The sequence below is a fragment of the Bufo gargarizans genome, chromosome 6, assembly GCF_014858855.1.
Source record: "Bufo gargarizans isolate SCDJY-AF-19 chromosome 6, ASM1485885v1, whole genome shotgun sequence".
NCBI classification, from domain to species: Eukaryota; Metazoa; Chordata; class Amphibia; order Anura; family Bufonidae; genus Bufo; species Bufo gargarizans.
The window spans coordinates 338,645,187-338,666,389 of NC_058085.1; the positions used below are offsets into that span (position 1 = coordinate 338,645,187).

Below are 21,203 nucleotides of genomic sequence, written 5' to 3' on the forward strand. Positions count from 1 at the left end.
AGTTTCCAGGTCCCTGACCAATAATAACAATTTAAAGTAATAATGTCCCTTCCATGTTCCCAGTAACTCGCATTCTCAACCACCAGCCATTCCACTCTTCAGACTTTTGCATCAATTTGTTTTACAAATTACCATCTCAAAAATCTGACAACTGATATTTCCATCTTCTCAAGGCAATCCATAAGAAAATGTATTTCAAGTCGGCGGAGAAGACACGGCAGAAAAGAAAAATCAGACTAAAATTATGATTTATGCATCCTGTGAAATTCACCCCCGATGCAAACTCCATTTGTTCCATCTCTTCAGGTTTTTTTCCGGAGAGGTTATCAAAATAAATTTGATCACAAACTGGTAAAAAAATAAATAAAAATAAATAAATAAATAAGTATAAAGAAACATATACATTATATATAGGATTTGTGATTAAAGCATAAGTCTCAGGGACAGGTCTGTGGGAAATAAAATGACAGAAATACTTTGCTAATAGGAAGAACACGAGACAAACCTACGGTAAAATTCGCAGAAAGGAATACAAGTTCTACCATGTGTCAAGTACTTTATATATAACTTTTAATATATGCATGGCCCCTAAAAAAATTGGTAGGGATTTTGACGTTAAAAGGAGTTATCCAATCCCTATAATCCCCCGAATTTTTGTACAGTCACTCAGAATTGAGAAAGCTCGTTGGAAGAACGAGTGAAACAATTTCAAGAAATCCACAGTACGTCCAGTTGCCTTGATTTATTCTTTACAGATACAATCCCTATAATGACCTCCAGAATGCCCGGACCCCTCCTCGAGAGCATACTGTACTGACCCACGCAATGAGGAGATACAGCAGCGGCCACGCAGCGATCCGGAGGAACGCGGGTGCCGGTGAGCAGGTAAGTATCGTCTGTAGGAGGGGCCCGGGCATTCTGGGGGGTCATTATAGGGATTGGATAACCACTTTATATAGCACCTGTCCTTAGGATCAACCCTATTATACCAGGCATACTGCCTGGTTGAACTGATACTGATGAATAAAATGATTCTGATCTTCTGAATATCGGTTGTGGTGTTCCCAAGAATAATAGTTTATTCTTTATGAGGCTTTAGTGCACAGAGGGGCAAGGCCAGGGCTGGAGAGCTGAGGTGCAAAGAGGAGGCTGGGCCCTTATCGCATAGGGGAGAAAATCCTTTTATTTCTCAGGAAGGCGGCAGGCCACAACCGATTTTTGCAAAAATGTATCATTTAAATCAGCAGGATCAACCCTCACAGGTAGTATGCCTGGTTTAATGGAGTTAATCCTGCTGACAGGTGCTCTTTAATAGTGGTAGCCCCTAATCAGGAGAATAGTATATTAGTCAGAGTGGAAAATGGCTCCAAGGGGCATGATCCTGAGGACCCAGCACACCCTGCTTGTAGTGGAACTGGACTCTTGTTTCCACATTCTCCCACACATTACTGTGGAGTACAGGGGTATACCTTGCAATCAACTTCTCACTGGGAGACCCTTCTAATAAAAAGAGATTTTCAAAGCTGATATATGCGTGTATGTAGAGTAGTGGGCCTAAAAACTAGTGACAGAAGATGCATCCAGCAGATGCAGCATCTCTAGGTATCTACCACGACATTGTGAAGATCCAATGTTGTATTGGAGGGAAATGCATCATCTGATAAGAATTTTTTGCCTTAAAGCAAAGACATAGGGGGACGTTTATTCAGCATGCTGCACCAGAATTATGGCGCAAAATGCACCAAAAAGAATGGCATTTTGATTGGTTTTCTCCAAAATTATCAACATAAAGAATCAAGACAGAAATTAGTTCTAACGCTAGGTCTACACGACAACATTTTTCGCACCAATGTCGCGCAACAATTTTTATAATGAGAGTCTATAATGTCGCACTGCAACATGGCTCAAATAGTTGTAGACAAGCCCGCGTTATGTGGTGGTGTTTTGTGTAAAAAGTCTCAGTTATGGCAGAAAGATGCGACTTTTTTTGAAAAGAAAAGCGACACTTAAAGGGAACCTGTCACCGGGATTTTGTGTATAGAGCTGAGGACATGGGTTGCTAGATGGCCGCTAGCACATCCGCAATACCCAGTCCCCATAGCTCTGTGTGCTTTTATTGTGTCAAAAAACCGATTTGATACATATGCAAATTAACCTGAGATGAGTCCTGTCCCTGACTCATCTTACGTACAGGACTCACCTCAGGTTAATTTGCATATGTATCAAATCAGTTTTTTGACACAATAAAAGCACACAGAGCTATGGGGACTGGATATTGCGGATGTTCTAGCAGCCATCTAGCAACCCATGTCCTCAGCTCTATACACAAAATCCCGGTGACAGGTTCCCTTTAAGTATTAAAACAGAATGTATTTATTTTTATCTAATATAAATGAGCTAAACAGCAGGGTTTTGTCAGTAAATTGACATTCAACAAAACAAAATAAACAATAACAAAAAGGTCCCGAGTGCGAGACAAAAGTCGCAATTTACCAGTGGAAATGTGGTAAATATGATTCAAAAGTCGCAAATATGTTTCAAAAGTCACAAGTGTGGTCTGGCAGGGTTGGCTGAAATGGCGCATTTCTGTTTAAAAAATAAATCGCATGTTCATGCTTTTGGCGTTAAAACGTTGCAAATCAAGAGAAAGGCAAACAATAAAGTTCATATTTAAAAAAGTCCCATTTTAAAAGTGGCGAGCGCCTTTTGATATAGGAGGTGAAACAAATCACTACTTTTCATTTGTAACGTTAGTATTTTTTGGCGCAAATTCCGCCATTATTGATAAATGTCTCCCTTATGTATAAAGACTACAGCAAATAAGAACTGGAAGTATTATCATAGCAAGAAATCCTATTTCCTACCGTGTGATTACACCCAAAACCTGACTATATAATTAAAGGATCGTCTCAACATAGACACTGGAGGCAAATCGATTGGATAAGTAATCAATGTCTGATCGCTGGGGGTTCGACTCCTGTCGGCTCTGCTCGATTTTCTCCAGAGGCTGCATGGTTTTCCCATTCTAGTCAATGGTCGACAATTTAAAAAGACTTGTAGGGCCTACAGAAAATGAAAAGGGTTATCCGGGTTGTGCCGTGATCCATTTCCGGGATCGCGCGACGTTCTTTGGGAGGTTAGAACCTGCAGTGCACGCGTGAGCTTGAATCTTTCGTCAAAGCGCTTGAGAGAAATTCAGACTTGCGCATGCGCTGTGGGTTCTTACGCCAGGCACTTGATCAGAGAAGTGAACGTCGCACAGGATCGCTGTACAACTCAAATAACCCCTTTAAGGACAATTTCACATGTGCGTTCGGCCCCGGGAAACAGGAACCATGAAATGGACGCATTTACCGGACCAAACACTGCTTCTAATGATCTATGATGCTCAGGTCTATTGCGCAGTACTCACATAATGCTGTGCGTGCAGTAAAGAAGAGCCGTGGTCACGCAGGAGCTGACGGCATCATGAGACATTATGATGCTGCGAGTTCTAGTCAAGGGGAAGTGTTTGGTCCAGGAAATGCAGCCATGTTTCCTTGTGTAAAATTAGCCTGTGTGGCTTGGTGCTTCTCACTTCGTTCTAGCGATCTATAGCGGTCAAAGCGATCAGAACCCTGCAGGTCTGACAACGGTGCCAGAGATATCCAATGTCATTTCTGAGCCAATGCACATGTCTCTTCGGAAAAAAGAGCATACTAAGCAATGCCTAAATGTATCCCAAGAACTAGCGAGTGGACGGCATTTATACAAAGTGATTTTGCAGTCACCTCCGTCCTTACATTCGCAACGTGCATTCAATAGCACTTGACCAACGTCATTTTAGAATTGGAGGAGCGCGTTTGATAAGTTGTAAAAGTGAAATATTCCCATTGACAGAACATTGCATTTCAAAATATCCTCTCAAACACCAAATTTCCTTGAAGCTACTCCCCCCCCCCCCCCCACCAATCAAATACAATCTGACCATTAGAGTCTCCCTGTGGATTTCGTAGACCTTTCCCTGCAGACGCTGATCATTCTCCACGCCGCTGTGATTAATGATCGGATTTCACACTTGCACAACACTACACTATCTGTGTTAGACGCAGCAATGAAAGGTGGTCTGGTAATAGACAGATTTGTAGTCATGCAGCGTTCATTCCCCTGGTCTGCGCTCCCCTCTCACTGATATCTATTTTTATATTATCAGTTACATGGCCCAAAGCATATTCACATGTAACTTTGAAACAAATTGTGAGGGTGCCTTTTGTAGCGCTTGACTCGATGAATCACACTTGCTACTCCAAAAGATGGTCTCTGGTGGATTTATAAAGGCCAATTACAACAACGGGGAGAAAAAATTAAAAATAACACATTTTTTTTTTTACTTTATTCTAATTTTTATTTCATTTTGTTAACGAAAAAATACAGAGTACTTAAATGCACCATGAAAAATACTAAGGGGGTCATTTATTATCCAGAAATACGCCTATATTAGGATAATAAAGGTTATTTGCACCGTATACAGTGTACATCCAGGCCACGCCCCCTTTTTTAGACCTGGGGTGAGCGGGGAAGGGGAGGGGCAGTCTCGCCCGTCTCATTCATCACTCTCTATACCTGGTTCAGGCTTAGAAAATGGTCTTAATGTAAGACAGTTAAGAACTAGTGATGAGCGGCAGGGGTCATATTCGAATTCACTAAGTTTCGCAAATATTTTGCAAAATATTTGCAGAATATTCATTATATTAGACTTTTTTTTTCTTACTCGAAAAATCGGCAAGGTAATGATCGCGTAATATGCAAATATTAAGCGATCAATACAGGCATGGGTCAAAAACTAATATACAGCACTATAGAATATAGTGCTATACAGTATCTTCGTTTTTTAGAATATTCGTCATTTTTTTTTCCAGCTGAAATTATGATTCCTCCCTGTTTAAGTTGCTTCTCAAGCAACTTAAAGGGGTTCTGCAGTTTTTTTTAACTGATGGTCTATCCTCTGGATAGATCATCAACATCTGATATCGGGGGTCTGACACCCGGGACCTCCACCGATCAGCTGTTTGAGAAGGCAGCGCCGCAGCCTTCTCACTGTTTACCGCAGACCCAGTGACATCACAACTAGTATCAACTGGCCTGGGCGGGGCTAAGCTCCATTCAAGTAAACAGAGCTTAGCCCCGCCGAGGCCAGGTGATACTAGTCGTGACGTCACTGAGCCAGCTCAGATTAGGTGACAGACTCCCTTTAAGAAACTTAGTGATCGAGAGAAATAGGGAGAGAAAAGGAGCGCACAATAGGGTAGTATGTAAGGCAGAATTACTTGATTAATAGGTAATGAGAGTGGAGGCGCACCTTTTTTTGGATGTGCGAAAAATAGGCACAACACTATTGAAGGCTTGTGTAACAAATGGCCGATATTCTCCAGGTATGCAGCCGCAGAGGTAGAATCTTTGTAACGGGTGCCCAGACCCACAGGATTTATGTGCAGAGAATCCGCATAAATTGGTGTGGATTTACACGGGGATTTTCCACATTAAGATTTTGTTGCGGATCTGCATCGAGATCCACATGGAGTGCAAGTGTCATGCAGATTTTACTCTCCCCATTGAAGTGTATGGAGAAAACCTGCGCAAAATCCAATCAGAAAAAATAAAATAGACATGCTGCGGATTTTAAAATCTGCACCGCAGGTCAAAATCGGCACAGAAGAAAATCTGCATCATGTACATGAGAATTTCAAATTCTTATAGAATACAATCTACATGACCTACGGTGCAGATTAGGCTACTTTCCCACTCGCGTTTTGGCTTTCCGTTTGTGAGATCCATTCAGGGCTCTCACAAGCGGTCCAAAACGGATCAGTTTGCATTCTAATGCATTCTGAATGGAAAAGGATTCGCTCAGAATGCATCAGTTCAGTCTCCATTCCGCTTCGGAGACGGACAGCATTTTGGTGTCCGTCTAATTAAACCGAGCCAAATGGATCCGTCCTGGCACACAATGTAAGTCAATGGGGACGGATCCATTTTCACTGACACAATAGAAAACTGATCCGTCCTCCGTTGACTTTAAATGGTGTTCAAGACGGATCCGTCTTGGCTATGTTAAAGATAATATAAACAGATCCGTTCTGAACGGATGCAGACGGTTGAATTATCTAAACAGATCGGTCCACTAAACGCAAGTGTGAAAGTAGCCTTATCTACACGTAAATCCACGATCATTCCTGATCCTGTGCATTTAGCCTAAAAATCCTGCAGGCGGTGGCCTCTAAGCAGACTCATCAAGCAGGAGTACACCGCAAGAATCATAATTTACTTTTGAACCATTGTTAAAAAAATAAAAAAATAAAAAGCGCCGTTATTAAGGCATTCTTCCATTTTATGGCTATGTTTAGGTTATCAATGTAAATTACATTTTCTTAGAAACCTGTACTAAAATTAGAAAGAGAACCCATTAAAACCGAAAAAGTTGCTATATTCATAAATAATTAGAAATTTGGTTCATCAAAACGGGCTCAGGTCCTTGTCTGCCTAACAATTCCCTGTAGGGTTTGAAATGACAATGTAGAAAAAAAAAAAGGGTAATTCACATAAGCGCACCACACAAGAAAACATTACCTTTCCGATGCGTTATTGCTTCCTATTAGAAGAACTTAATTTCAACCACCGCTCTCCATTATAATGGTTTCTTTTTAAAATTTCAAAGAGTATTACATTAAAGCAATACCTCACCTCCGAGCTATAATATCTGTCTTCCTTATTACAGTACCGCATTTCATAAATACTTCTCATTGACAAGCCAGCTAATTCAGGTTAATTTTATTGTGTTTTGGCGCTCTATCACATTTGTGTGCAATTACCTTTAACGTTTTATTGCAAAACCAGAAAGTAATCGGGGCAATTATTTGGAAAGAAAGAAGGAAAGGGGGGGGGGGGGGGACAGGAGCTTATAAATTCTAAATCACCGTCTCTGGCACTTTCGATAAAATAGCAGCTTTATCTGAGAAAGTGGCAGGGATATCGGATAAATCATGCATCACTCAAGTGTAGCTGACCCCCCTGTGCATTGCACAATATAACAAGTGCTTCAAAAGAAACTTTCCTGGATCATCAATCATTCTTCATAATACTACGGCAGCTATACCTAAACAGTAGGAGATTGAAAATATAAAAAAGGGAGAAGAAATATATATCATATACATAAAAATAGACAACAGATGAAAACTATTATATCCGGATGGTTTAACACCTTCTCTGCCAACGCGAGCAGCGGCCAGGGATGTCACGTTCATCCACCGAACACTATATTACTTTACTGTAGGGTTAAAGAGCAGAACATAGCTAAGCTTGCTTTTATACAATTCCAGCAACCCACCAATCTTTGTCTAATGGGGTTCAATATTGATGCCCTATCCTTAGAATAAGTCATCAATATTAGATCATTGGGGGTCCAACACCCTGCACCCCCCCCCCCCCCCCCCCCGACTGAAGAGGCTATAGCGATCAGGTAAGTGCTCACAGCATACCAAGCACAGCGCTGTACATTGTATAGTAACCCAGACCGATTCACTTGAACGGGACTGAGCTGCGCCTAGGTCATGTGACCGATGAAAGTGACGTCACCGGCATAGGAAGAGGCCGCAGCCTTCATTGGTGCACTGAAGCTGGGTGATTGGAATCTAATCCCCGCTGATCTGATATTGATGAGCTATCCTGAGGATAGGCGACCAGCATTTGAGCTCAGTGCTTAAGTGGAGAGTTTGTTACTAGCATTACGGCTGCCGTTGCTAAGTGATGGGAAACATTGCCCTACACGGTAGTACAGATATACAATGGGGCGGGGCTTCACTGAGAAGTGCACTCTGCTCTCGGTATTGAGCTGCTTCACAACCCCTCCCCTTCGCTCTGAATGACAGCTGTACTGGTCTCCTGGTTGGATGCTACAGCGGTCACTCAGAGCAGAGAGGAGGAGCTGTGAAGCAGCTCAATGCAGAGAGCACTTCACAGTGGAGCTCCGCCTTCAGTGCACTTGGAGGAGCAGAATCTGGGGAAATAAAACTTCATACTTCCACTGCTTCTTGCAATAAAATCTTAGCAAAAAGTATGCTTGTACCTCTCTCCCCTACCTAGTTCTGAATGGTCAATCCTCCTAACAGACCCCCTTTAGGCTCCATTCAGATGTCCGCAATACCGGGAACGGGTGCGGACCCATTCATTCTCAATGGGGCAGAACGGTATGCGGAGAGCACACTATGTTCTCTCCGCAGCCGCATTTCCGAAGCGCAGCCCTGAACTTCCGGGCGCGGCTCCACAAAAAAGTAGAACATGTCCTATTCTTGTCCGCAATTGCGGATAATAATAGGCAGTTCTATGGGGGGGGGATGCCGGCTGGGTGTATTGCGGATCTGCAATACACCACGGAAGTGTGAATGGACCCTAAACCTGACATTTTTAAAGGGAGGTGATGCGTTAAATGTCAATTTAAACATAGTTGAATCATGATATGTAATGTGTTAAATGTCACGTTAATGTTTGCTACATCTGTATTGCTTATGCTGTATACCCAGGATGAAGTATTGTGTGGTATGAAAAGTGGGGGGCCCTATTTTGCTTGTTGCCCAAGGCCCTTACAGATATTAGTATAGAAGCCAGCTTTTCTATCACCGTCCCGCCTTTCTCAGCAAGAAATCAGCCCCCGAATACACTGAAGGTGATTGTGACATTAAGCTCAGGTAACGTGACACGTACTAATCTGATACCTTTACCTTTCCTGAATGAAGACACAAATCAATCCGTGTGGTGCGTTCTTACACTACAGGTTTATATACAATTAGACACGACATGGAGTAATATGCTGCAGGAATACAAATCTACACAAATCTGCTAAAACACTAGTCATGTCCAGCAGAGAACAGCAAGGAACCTGTGATACAGAGAACCCGCGATACGGACAGAAAACAGAAGAAAGTTACATGTGGGCAGATTTATTAACACACAGTATAAAAGTAGAAGAGAATTTTTTTTAAAGTGGTGAAAGCTATATTATACGACACTTTTCTATTACTTATGCCACTTCGTGGATGCCTTGTGTTAAAACAATGAGGTCGCTCCTAAAATCTAGTGCAATCTGCTCCAAAATTTGGCCCAACTCATTTCAGACATATTTAGGAAGCAAGTAAGCCAGAAACAATCATCCACTGTGCTGAAGGGGTGTGGCTTAGTAGAAAAGAGGTGTGGCTTAGCAGGAGGGTGTAGCTTAGGATGTACCATGTTACACCAAGATTTTAGCACAGAATTTGGCTGCGAGGTAAGACAACCAATGGTCGGTATAAATTCAGAGAAAAGGGTCTAGCTGTGCCCCAAATGTACTAGCCACAGTCACTGTGATAAACTTGTATTGGCAATAGATTAAAAGGGGTTTAGCCAAGACTATAAAATTCCCCCCCATATGCCAGGCCCCTCATAATAAATATACTTACCTGGCTCCCAGCGCCACTCCTGGTCCCCGCATCGCCGCTGCAGCTTCTCCTAGTGCACGGATGAAAACATCCGGTGTCGGGGGGGGGGGGGAGCAGCCAACAGCAGGCGGGGACAGCGATGAGCCTCCGTAGCGTCACCCGCAATGCTAGGAAGGCTCGTCCCCGTACCCACCTGCCATTCGCTGCTCCCACCCCCGACGTGGGATGTTTTCATCAGCGCACGTGGAGAAGCAGTGGTGCGGGGACCAGGAGCGGTGCAGGGAGTGGGGAGCCAGGTAAGTATATTCAATGTGAGGAGCCTGGCGTATGAGGGGAGGGGGGGGGGCATTTTATAGTATTGTATAACCCCTTTAATGTATCAAATACACTGCACCAGAAAAGTGGAGAGAATTTGCTTGTTTTGGAAGTGGGGTAGGCATTTGAGCCAAATTTAAGATGTTTTTACGCCATCTTTAGTGTGCTTTGCGTAATATCCAGCAGTTCAAATTTTTTTCGGGGACGTTCTGTGCGTGGGGCTACATTGTTAGCCAGATTTATAATTGTGGCTTTTTGACAAAAAAGTTTACTCCAGTCACTGGTGGCATACAACCCTTGTAATAAATATGTTTAAACTTTAACACCTCACCTCCTAAGTTTACATCCTCTATTAGAATTAATACATTTGCACCAATATTTTATTCCAAAGTCTAGGGAATTTTTTGCACTTCCTCTTAGGGCAGTTTCAGGAGAGCGTGTCCACTGCGGGAAAGATGCTGTGCGGGGGTGCGATTCTCTGGACAGGACACTTCTGTGACAGAACCGAACACCATAATAATGATTTATAATGCAGTGCGTCTCTGCCCGACCTCCACTGTGCTCACATAATACCGTCAGTACAAATCAATACAGCAGAGGTCGGGTAGAGACACACAGCATTATAAATCACAGGAGCAGAGTTCACTACGGGAAATTACCCCCCTTCATGGAGCGTGTTGCACACAGTGAACAGTCATGGCACCTTTTTTCAGACACTGTCTAGTGAGGTGGAAAACAAGGTAAAAAAAAAAAAAACACATGACAAATTTGGTGCGCGGCATGTATGCCAGCTTTTTGGTGAAATTTGAGCCATAATTCTAGCACATTTCCCAACCCAATTGTAAATACATTAAAACATACAGACATCATAAATAGAAAATTATTTTTAGTATGATTATTATTTTCTTGGAGCGAGCACACATTAAATGCCAAACACATGTCGGACATACTGTAATTCCTATATATTTATAAGAGAATCTGTTCTTTTACAGATTGAATCCAGTTTATTCCCACAGAACAGGAGCAAAAAAATATAAAAAATGACACATTTAAAGTATTCCGTCAAGCTTCCCTAATGGGAGTTATTTTACGTAAACTATAACATATATTAGAACAATTTAATATACCGAGGCTCAAGAGGTTATCAGCTGTGATGTGGTTACCTGTTCAAATTTATGTTTACTAAAATGCTATGTCCCAGGAGCTGTGGTATTAATAACCAAGCAACAAAATTATGTTTCCCACTACCTGTCATCCATGATCAGTAACCATGAATTTGAAGAATATTTTATCTCATTTTAAAGAAGTTATAGATATCATCTCTCGAGGTGCTGCTCTCAGAAGGCCACATAAATATTGTCTTCTCACTGAACTTTAAGCACGGTCCAACAGGCGGACACAGAATGCAAAATAAAATGACACACCGTTAAAATGGAATAGAAATAATGATTACGACTATTATTATTATTATTCTTTCGTTTATTCACCGGTGACTGCAAAATATCAGTAACTTTACGTGTATTGTTTTCTACTGCACTTAAAGGCTTATAAAGACATGTTATCATCATTATTATTGGTATTATTATGTACAACTATAATTAAAATAAAGAGGAATAAATATACCATAAATTACAAATAATTCATTATCCCATGAACAGAAAAAATAAAAACAGAAAAGAAATGAAAACCACATATGCTAGAGGCAAAAAAAAAGGAAATACAAATTTGCACTGGTGTTTTGTTTTAAAACCAAAGGGGGTCATTTATTATACTGAAGTACGCCTATATTAGGCGTATTTCAGACGCAATCTGGAACTTTTCCATGCTCACGCCCGCTCTAAAAAAGTGTGTGGGGGAGGGGGGGCTTACATTCAGAAGCGGAGGTGGATCTGCCGAAGTTATGAAGAAGCCTGCGCCTCTTCATAACTCCGCTGGTTCCACCGCCAAGGCAGAAATTTAATAAGTTCGGTCTTAATAAATGTGCCCTGAAATGTTTACATTTCATACCAATATGAACCTGGAAATATTTGCTAAATGAGGAAATCTTTGTTATGAAAACTGTATTTTATACTAAAAATGGTTAAAACTTGTTGTCGACCGATTATCAGATTTACCAATATTATCGTCCGATATTCATGATTTTCTAAATTATCGGTATCTATCCTTGACGATATGCCAATAATGTGTCCAGCGCGCTATCACAGAATATGAGCGCGCTGCTGTCAGCGCGCCATGTTCCCTCAGCAGCACAGAGGAGAAGGAGTCACTGTCTCCCTCCCCCCTGTGCCGCGCTGCCAATGAGGAGAGACGGGAGGAAGAGGGGCGGGCGCACTGTTCCACCAATGATAATTAACGTCTAATACAAATACAGGAGGCGGTGCCCAGCCTATATGACAGGAAGCTGCAATCAGCGGTAGTTAACCCCTCAGGTGCGGCACCTGAGGGGTTAACAGCTGCGGCTGATCGCAGTTCCCTGTCAGAGGCAGGGTGCCGGCTATGCGATTCTGCGCCGATGCACCCGCCTCCTGTATTAAACGTTAATTATCATTGGTGGCGCAGTGTGCCCTCCTCAGTATTAAAATCACTGGTGGCGTAGTGCGCCCCCCCTCCCAAGTATTAAAGAAATTGGTGGCAAAGTACGTCCCCCGCCACCCCCCAGTATTAAAATCATTGGTGGCGCAGTGCGCCCCCACCCCCTGGTATTAAAATCATTGGTACAGTGGCCCAAGATTCCCCTCCTCATCATTGGTGACAGCGGCAGCTTCTGATCGGAGCCCTAGTTGTGTAATCCTGGGACTCCGATCGGTTACCATGGCAGCCGTGACGCTACTGAAGCCCTGGCTGCCATGGTAATCTCCCTGCTGCTGTGTGTACAATGCACAGGGCAGTAGGAAGAGTGTGAAGTCCTATTCACCCTAATTGAGCTCTATCAGGGTGAATAGGACAAGGGATGAAAAGATCCCAGGTTCTGGCCCCTAAGGGAAATAGTTAATAAATAATTGCCACCAGTTATTACCTGCAAGAGAGAATCTTACTATACAGGTATATAAAGTGCCCAGTGCATAAGGGAGAGAGTAACCAAGGGACAATCAACTGCCAATTATATACAGACCAGGGTAGTCCAGGGGGCCTGCGAGTGTTTGGGATTATCTGCAATTATTTATTGACAAAGTTTATGTAGGCCTTGTTTTTTGTCCTGTGTCTGTATAGCCACATATACATGTATTTTATTCTATTTGGTAATTGTACAATAAACTTGTTTTCTACTATTAGTAGCTGTGTAGTGTATTTTTAGGGGTTATATGAAGTAATATTTGCAGCTTTATTCTGGTCAAAAACTGGAAAGTGTGGGCACCGCATAGATGAATCAGGCAACAGCCGTTTCACGCAGGTAGCCTGATTCATGACAAAGCGCAGGCAGCGCGAAACGGCTGTTGCCTGATTCATCTGTGCCCGCACTTTCCAGTTTTTAACCAGAATAAAGCTGCAAATATTACTTTATGGTGAGTGCCGCTATTCAATTTTTTCTTTATTTGTTTATTATTACTGTATTAAAGTAATAAAAATTTTACCTCCCAACCGTCTGGGAGGTCTTTCAGACTCTTGTCTCACATATTAAATGGCTTGACCAGGCAGCATATATTGAAGACCCATCATCAGAACAGGTCATCAATCGGTGGAAGTCCGACACCCGGCACCCCCGCCGATCAGCTGTTTGATTAGGAGGCGACACTCTTTGCGAGCGCTGCTTCCTCCTTATTACACTGCCCGTCATCTCGGAGGTGTAGTGTAATTACAAATACTTGCTCCAGTCACTTGATTATACTGCGCTGTCACTGCAAGGGAGACGACGGGCAGTGTAATGAAGAGGAAGCAGCGCTCGCAACGCCTACTATTCAAACATCTGATCGGTAAGAATGCCGGATGTCGGACCTCCGCTGATCAGATATTTATGACCTACCCTCAGGATCCTCCATCAATATGTACTGCTGGCACAACCCCCTCTAAGTTGATTATACTCATAATATGTATGTCAACCAAACTCACAGACTTTGGTGGGACTGGCCAAACTACTTCCAAGTTAGACAGATACAGATTAGATAGATAGATAGATAAAAAATTAAAAATTCCACGGCACAGCCAAAGGAAAGCTTGTGTATATTCACCAGAAAGCGACGTTTCAGTCCTCTCAATGGGACCTATCTATCCCATTGAGAGGACTGAAACGTCGCTTTCTGGTGAATATACACAAGCTTTCCTTTGGATGTGCCGTGGAATTTTTTATTTTTTATCACGTATAGTTGGTGGATCGCCTCTTCAGCCGCTCGCACTCCACTCCTACTGAAAATACTGCGGTGCTGCCCACTATAACTTCTTATAGATATACTGATATAGATAGACAGATAGACAGACAGACAGACAGACAAGAGTGGCATCAGAGGCTGCAATGCCAAATCTTGCTACTTGGAACCGTGTACAGTGCACCTGAAGGGGGCGTTGTTTTCACTGCCACTTACTTTCAGAAAAGGTCTTGCAGTCGATGAAGAAGCTCTGCCTACAAAGAGAAGGAAAAAAGTGTAAAATATAAATCCTGTCAATGGATGATAAGCCGACTGCAGCCCGCGTCATACATGGAACATGTCAATGTTATCATTTCAACGTATATGTAATGTGAAGCATTAGAAAAATGGGCTTTGGGCTTCAGAGCAGCCAATATCTAACCGAGAAGAGGATATTTCTCTCTAAGTATATTTTCCTACAGCAAAAACAGGAATTTCTGGGTTCAGTGGGTCATCTATCATCTGTAATGAGTCATAATCAACAGATGAAGCTCGCTGAAGTCCCCTCTCATCACGGAGCCGGCAGAACTTTGATCTGCGGGATAACGATCTACTGTAAGACATAACGGAGCCTGTAAAAATATGGCAGATAAATAAACAGCGCCTTAAAGCGGAAGATAACCACAGTGCCAGCCTTTCTGAGGAGTCCTTGCATTTTCTTAAAGGAGAAGATCAGTCTTAGATAGCCACCCTTTATCTCCACTTCCCCATATATAATCCATTACTTAAAGCTAGTCCATTAAGTCCTACAGATAGAGGTACATGTAATCCTGCTCTATTACAGGAGCACCTTTTAACCCCTTCAGGACCCTGCCATATTTCACCTTAAAGGGAGCCTTTCACCTAAAAAGACCATTACACACCACAAACATCATGATCTCCATTACATTCCCCATATTATAATCCTACCTTCCATATTGCTGTCCATCACCTATTTTCTCTCAAAAACGCTTTTATTCCATATGTTAATTCGTTTCTAAAGGTGCCCAGGGGCGACGCTTATGCGGGAGGATGGAATCTGAAGAACCTAGGGCAGGCCAGAGGGGAGAATACGGAGGGGTTTGATTTGAACAGCGCCGTGGGGCCTGGGCACCGGCCGCATAAGCGTCGCCCCTGGGCACCTTTAGAAACTAATTAACATATGGAATAAAAGCGTTTTTAAGAGAAAATAGGCGATGGACAGCAATATGGAAGGTAGGATTATAATATGGGGAATGTAATGGAGATCATGATGTTTGTGGTGTGTAATGGTCATTTTCGGTGAAAGACTCCCTTTAAGGACCAGGCCAATTTTTGCTAATCTGACCAGTGTCACTTTATGTGGTGATAACTTTAAAACACTTTTACTTATCCAGGCCATTCTGAGACATTTCCAAATTTCTATTTCTCTACTTTTATAATAGATAGTAATACCTCCAAAAATAGCTATTACTTTACATTCCCCATATGTCTATTTCATGTTTGAATCATTTTGGGAATTACATTTTATTTTTTGGGGATATTAGAAGGCTTAGAAGTTTAGAAGCAAATCTTGAAATTTTTCAGAAAATATCAAAACCCACTTTTTAAAGGGAGTCTGTCACCAAAATATGACATTGTACACCACTTACATGGCTCTTTAGCACACCTATCCATGATTCAAATGCTACCTTTGTAATTTTCTTCTGAGTTTCACCAGCACTTTAATCCCTATGCAAATGAGGGTTCGCAAGTGCCCAGGGGCGGCGTTCTGTGTTTAGGTGCTCAGGCTGCTCTGCCTTCTTTTTACATTTCTCCTCCCCAGCCTCTTCCTTGGCCCGCCCTGCAAGTCCCTTGCGTCATCCACAGGACCAGCCAATATACCATGCGTGCGCAGTGCGCCGCCGGCACGGGCATGACACCAGTGTAGAGGGCGGACCAGAAGCAAACAGAAGGACTGGAGGCCGGCGCATGCGCACTACATATCGCGCAGGATATCGGCCAGTCCTGTGGATGACGCAAGGGACTTGCAGGGCGGGCCAAGGAAGAGGCTGGGGAGGAGAAATGTAAAAAGAAGGCAGAGCAGCCTGAGCACCTACACACAGAACGCCGCCCCTGGGCACTTGCGAGCCCTCATTTGCATATGGATTAAAGTGCGTTTTTCCTGCTGGTGAAATTCAGAAGAAAATGACAAAAGGTAGCATTTAAATCATGGATAGGTGTGCTAGAGAGCCATGTAAGTGGTGTACAGTCGTGGCCAAAAGTTTTGAGAATGACACAAATATTAGTTTTCACAAAGTTTGCTGCTAAACTGCTTTTGGATCTTTGTTTCAGTTGTTTCTGTGATGTAGTGAAATATAATTACACGCACTTCATACGTTTCAAAGGCTTTTATCGACAATTACATGACATTTATGCAAAGAGTCAGTATTTGCAGTGTTAGCCCTTCTTTTTCAGGACCTCTGAAATTCGACTGGGCATGCTCTCAATCAACTTCTGGGCCAATTCCTGACTGATAGCAACCCATTCTTTCATAATCACTTCTTGGATTTTATCAGAATTAGTGGGTTTTTGTTTGTCCACCCGCCTCTTGAGGATTGACCACAAGTTCTCAATGGGATTAAGATCTGGGGAGTTTCCAGGCCATGGACCCAAAATGTCGACGTTTTGGTCCCCGAGCCACTTAGTTATCACTTTTGCCTTATGGCACGGTGCTCCATCGTGCTGGAAAATGCATTGTTCTTCACCAAACTGTTGTTAGATTGTTGGAAGAAGTTGCTGTTGGATGGTGTTTTGGTACCATTCTTTATTCATGGCTGTGTTTTTGGGCAAAATTGTGAGTGAGCCCACTCCCTTGGATGAGAAGCAACCCCACACATGAATGGTCTCAGGATGCTTTACTGTTGGCATGACACAGGACTGATGGTAGAGCTCACCTTTTCTTCTCCAGACAAGCCTTTTTCCTGATGCCCCAATCGGAAAGAGGCTTCATCGGAGAATATGACTTTGCCCCAGTCCTCAGCAGTCCATTCACCATATTTTCTGCAGAAGATCAATCTGTCCCTGATGTTTTTTTTGGAGAGAAGTGGCTTCTTTGCTGCCCTTCTTGACACCAGGCCATCTTCCAAAAGTCTTCGCCTTACTGTGCGTGCAGATGCGCTCACACCTGCCTGCTGCCATTCCCGAGCAAGCTCTGCACTGGTGGCACTCCGATCCCGCAGCTGAATCCCCTTTAGGAGACGATCCTGGCGCTTGCTGGACTTTCTTGGACGCCCTGAAGCCTTAACAAGAATTGAACCTCTTTCCTTGAAGTTCTTGATGATCCTATAAATTGTTGATTGAGGTGCAATCTTAGTAGCCACAATATCCTTGCCTGTGAAGCCATTTTTATGCAACGCAATGATGGCTGCACGCGTTTCTTTGCAGGTCACCATGGTTAACAATGGAAGAACAATTATTTCAAGCATGACCCTCCTTTTAACAGGTCAAGTCTGCCATTTTAACCCAATTAACATAATGATCTCCAGCCTTGTGCTCGTCAACATTCTCACCTGAGTTAACAAGACGATTACTGAAATGATCTCAGCAGGTCCTTTAATGACAGCAATGAAATGCAGTGGAAAGTTTTTTTTGGGATTAAGTTAATTTTCATGGCAAAGAAGGACTATGCAATTCATCTGATCACTCTTCATAACATTCTGGAGTATATGCAAATTGCTATTATAAAAACTTAAAGAGGACCTTTCACTCGTATACAAACTAAAAACTAACTCTATCTGTGGGCAGAGCGGCGCCCAGGGGTCCCCCTGCACTTACTAGTATGCCTGGGTGCCGCTCCGTTCGCCCGGTATAGGCTCCGGTGTCTCAGCTCCGTCTGTTGTATTGAACTGATTTTTTGTAGGAGGCGTGTCCCTTGCTGCAGTGCTGGCCAATCGCAGCACACAGCTCATAGACTGGCTATGAGCTGTGCGCTGTGATTGGCCAGTGCTGCAGCAAGGGACACGCCCCCTACAAAAAAATCAGATAGAGTTAGTTTTTAGTTTGTATACGAGTGAAAGGTCCTCTTTAAGCAGCAACTTTTCCAATTTCCAATATTAATGTAATTCTCAAAACTTTTGGCCACGACTGTACAATGTCATATTTTGGTGACAGACTCCCTTTAAGGATCAGTTCAGGTCTGAAGTCAGTTTGTGAGTCTTACATAATAGAAACCACCCAAAAATTACCCCATTTTAGAAACGACACCCCTCAAGGTATTCAAAACTGATTTTACAAACTTTGTTAACCCTTTAGGTGTTCCACAAGAATTAATGGAAAATAGAGATGAAATTTCAGAATTTCACTTTTTTGGCACATTTTCCATTTTAATCAATTTTTTTCCACTAACAAAGCAAGGGTTAGCAGCCAAACAAAACTCAATATTTATTGCCCTGATTCTTTAGTTTACAGAAACACCCCATATGTGGTTGTAAACCGCTGTACGGGCATACGGCAGGGTGCAGAAGGAAAGGAACGCCATATGGTTTTTGGGAGGCAGATTTTGCTGGACTGGGTTTTTGACCCCATGATGAACCCCTAGAGTAGAAACTACAAAAAAGTTACCACATTTTGGAAACTACGGGATCAGGTGGCAGTTTTGTTGGTACTATTTTAGGGTACATGATTTTTGGTTTCTCTATATTACTATATTACACTTTTTGTGAGGCAAGGTAACAAAAAATAGCTGTTTTGGCACTGTTTTTATTTTTTGTTATTTACAATGTACACAGGTTAGATCAGTGTTTCCCAACCAGTGTGCCTCCAGCTGTTGCAAAACTACAACTCCCACCATGCCCGCACAGCCAAAGGCTGTCCAGGCATGCTGGGAGTTGTAGTTTTGCAACAGCTGAAGGCACACTGGTTGGGAAACACTGGGTTAGATCATGTGGTATTTTTATAGAGCAGGTTGTTACGAACGCGACAATACCAAATATGACTATTTTTGGTTGTTAGTTTCAGTTTTACATAATAAAGCATTTTTGAAAAATTTTTATTTAGTGTCTCCATATTCTGAAAGCCATATTTTTTATTTTTTTTGGTCTTGTGTAGGGGTTCATTTTTGCAGAATGAGATAACGGTTTGATTGGCACTATTTTGGGGTGCATATGACTTTGATCGCTTGCTATTACACTTTTTGTGATGTAAGGTGCCAAAAAAAAAGCTTTTTTGACATTTTTTTTTTTTTTTTACGGTGTTCACCTGAGGGGTTAGGTCATGTGGTATTTTTATAGAGCAGGTTGTTATGGATGCGGCGATACCTAATATGTATACATTTTTTATATACTTAAGTTTTACACAATGACAGCATTTTTTTAAACAAAAAAAAAAATCATGTTTTAGTGTCTCCATTGTCTGAGAGCCATATTTATTTTTTCTTTTTTGGGCGATTGTCTTAGTTAGGGTATCATTTTTTGCGGGATGAGGTGACGGTTAGATTGTTAAAAAATGGTTTTTTTTAGCACAGTTTTTATTAAATTTTTTGGACGGTGTTCATCTAAAGGGTTAGGTAATGTGATATTTTTATAGAGCCGGTCGAAACAGACGCGGCGATACCTAATTTGTCTTCATTTCTTTTTTTCCCTATTTTATTTTATTTTTTTACCCTTTTTTCTGGGACTTCAACTTTTGGGGGTCTGATCACATTTACAATGCATCACAATACTTTTGTATTGTGATGCATTGGCTGTAAGTGTATTACACAGTGTAATACACTTACAGCCTGCTTGCCTGTGAGATCCAGCTCTCCCGGAAGGCAGCCACAATGCCTAAGGAAGGTATCAGGCTGCCTTCCCTGCCATCAGGTCCCCGTTACAGCAGCACGATGGAAGCTCCGATACCCGCAAGGACATCGCAGGTGTTAATGCGGACATAGCAGGGTTAATGCGCCGACATTGGTGATTTCACCAATGCCGGCGCATGCAGCAAGAGTCCAGCTATCAGTGACTGCCGGACCCCTGCCGCGGATCGGGCAGGTGCATCTCCTGCACCCGCCCGATCACAGCATGTACGGCGCTGGTCCTTAAGTCACGGGCATCTGATCCGGGTCCTTTACAGGTTAAAGAATGGATGATTGGAAGCATTTAACACTTACAATATAACCTAGCGTCTATCTTCTCTACATTTGCTGTGGAGTTGAACAGAATTGATTGCTCCTGTTTAGGCAAAGAAGTCTTTATCGGGCTGTTCTCGGAACTGCCAGCTCCTGGTGACCGCATTTCATTTCAGACCGACTCCCGACACAGGCACAGGTAAGGGCTTACCTGTGCATCGCCGGACGGGTGAGCCTACCTTACTAAAGATGGCAGCCCGCATGTGTTCGCTGGCGAACACTGCGAACTGACCATCACTGCTTCCTACCTTCCCGGAGCCATAACTTTTTTACTTTTCTGTTCAAATAGCTGTACGAGGGCTTGTTTTTTGTGGGAAAAGTTGTACTTTCTAATGTCACCATAATATTGCATGTGATGTAGCAGGAAGCTGGAAAAAAAAATCCAAATTGGGTATAATAGGAAAAAAATAAATAAATAAAACATTCCACCACAGATTTAGGAGTTTGGTTTTTACGACATTCCGTATGCAGTAAAACTGACCTGTTACCTTCATTCTCTCATTCTCTGGGTCAGTAGGATTACAGCAATGCCACATTTGTACAGTTTTTCTTGTGTGCACAATTGCTATGTTTTTATGGAGCCCTGCCACCTGCAGGGCTCCATAGGAATTACAACTGTATTAGCATGGCTTTCTTCAATGAGACCCAGGCTATCACAGACAATATACAGCTCCCCTGAATGCTGCCCAGGGGAGCCTGTCAGGCCCGGGAGCGCAGCGCTCCTAGGGAAAGTCAACTTACAATTGACCATGGCATCTGAGGGGTTAAATGTCTGCGATCGGCGTAATCGCCGAGCGAAGACATTAGTCTCAGGTGTGTGCTGTTTAAAATGAGTGGGTGTCATTTTTAAAGGTCAGACTTCCACTGTACATGTATGGCAGAAGTCCCGAAAGGGTTCAACTTTGAAATACAGTACATATATGAGCATGATATCAGCAGATCTTTTGATGGCAGATTTAGGCTACTCTCACACTTGCGTTCAGAGCGGATCCGTCT

The 21,203-nt window shown here is 42.6% G+C and overlaps 1 protein-coding gene across 1 annotated transcript in view; it reads right to left on the reverse strand.

Annotated features, from left to right (window-relative positions):
- The window catches only part of MGMT (O-6-methylguanine-DNA methyltransferase), a 461,907-nt gene that overhangs the window by 418,984 nt on the left and 21,720 nt on the right, over positions 1-21,203 (reverse strand). The window contains exon 2 of the mRNA XM_044298325.1: positions 14,279-14,316. Within this exon, the coding sequence (XP_044154260.1) occupies positions 14,279-14,316 (38 nt within the window). The remainder of the gene's footprint in view (positions 1-14,278; positions 14,317-21,203) is intronic.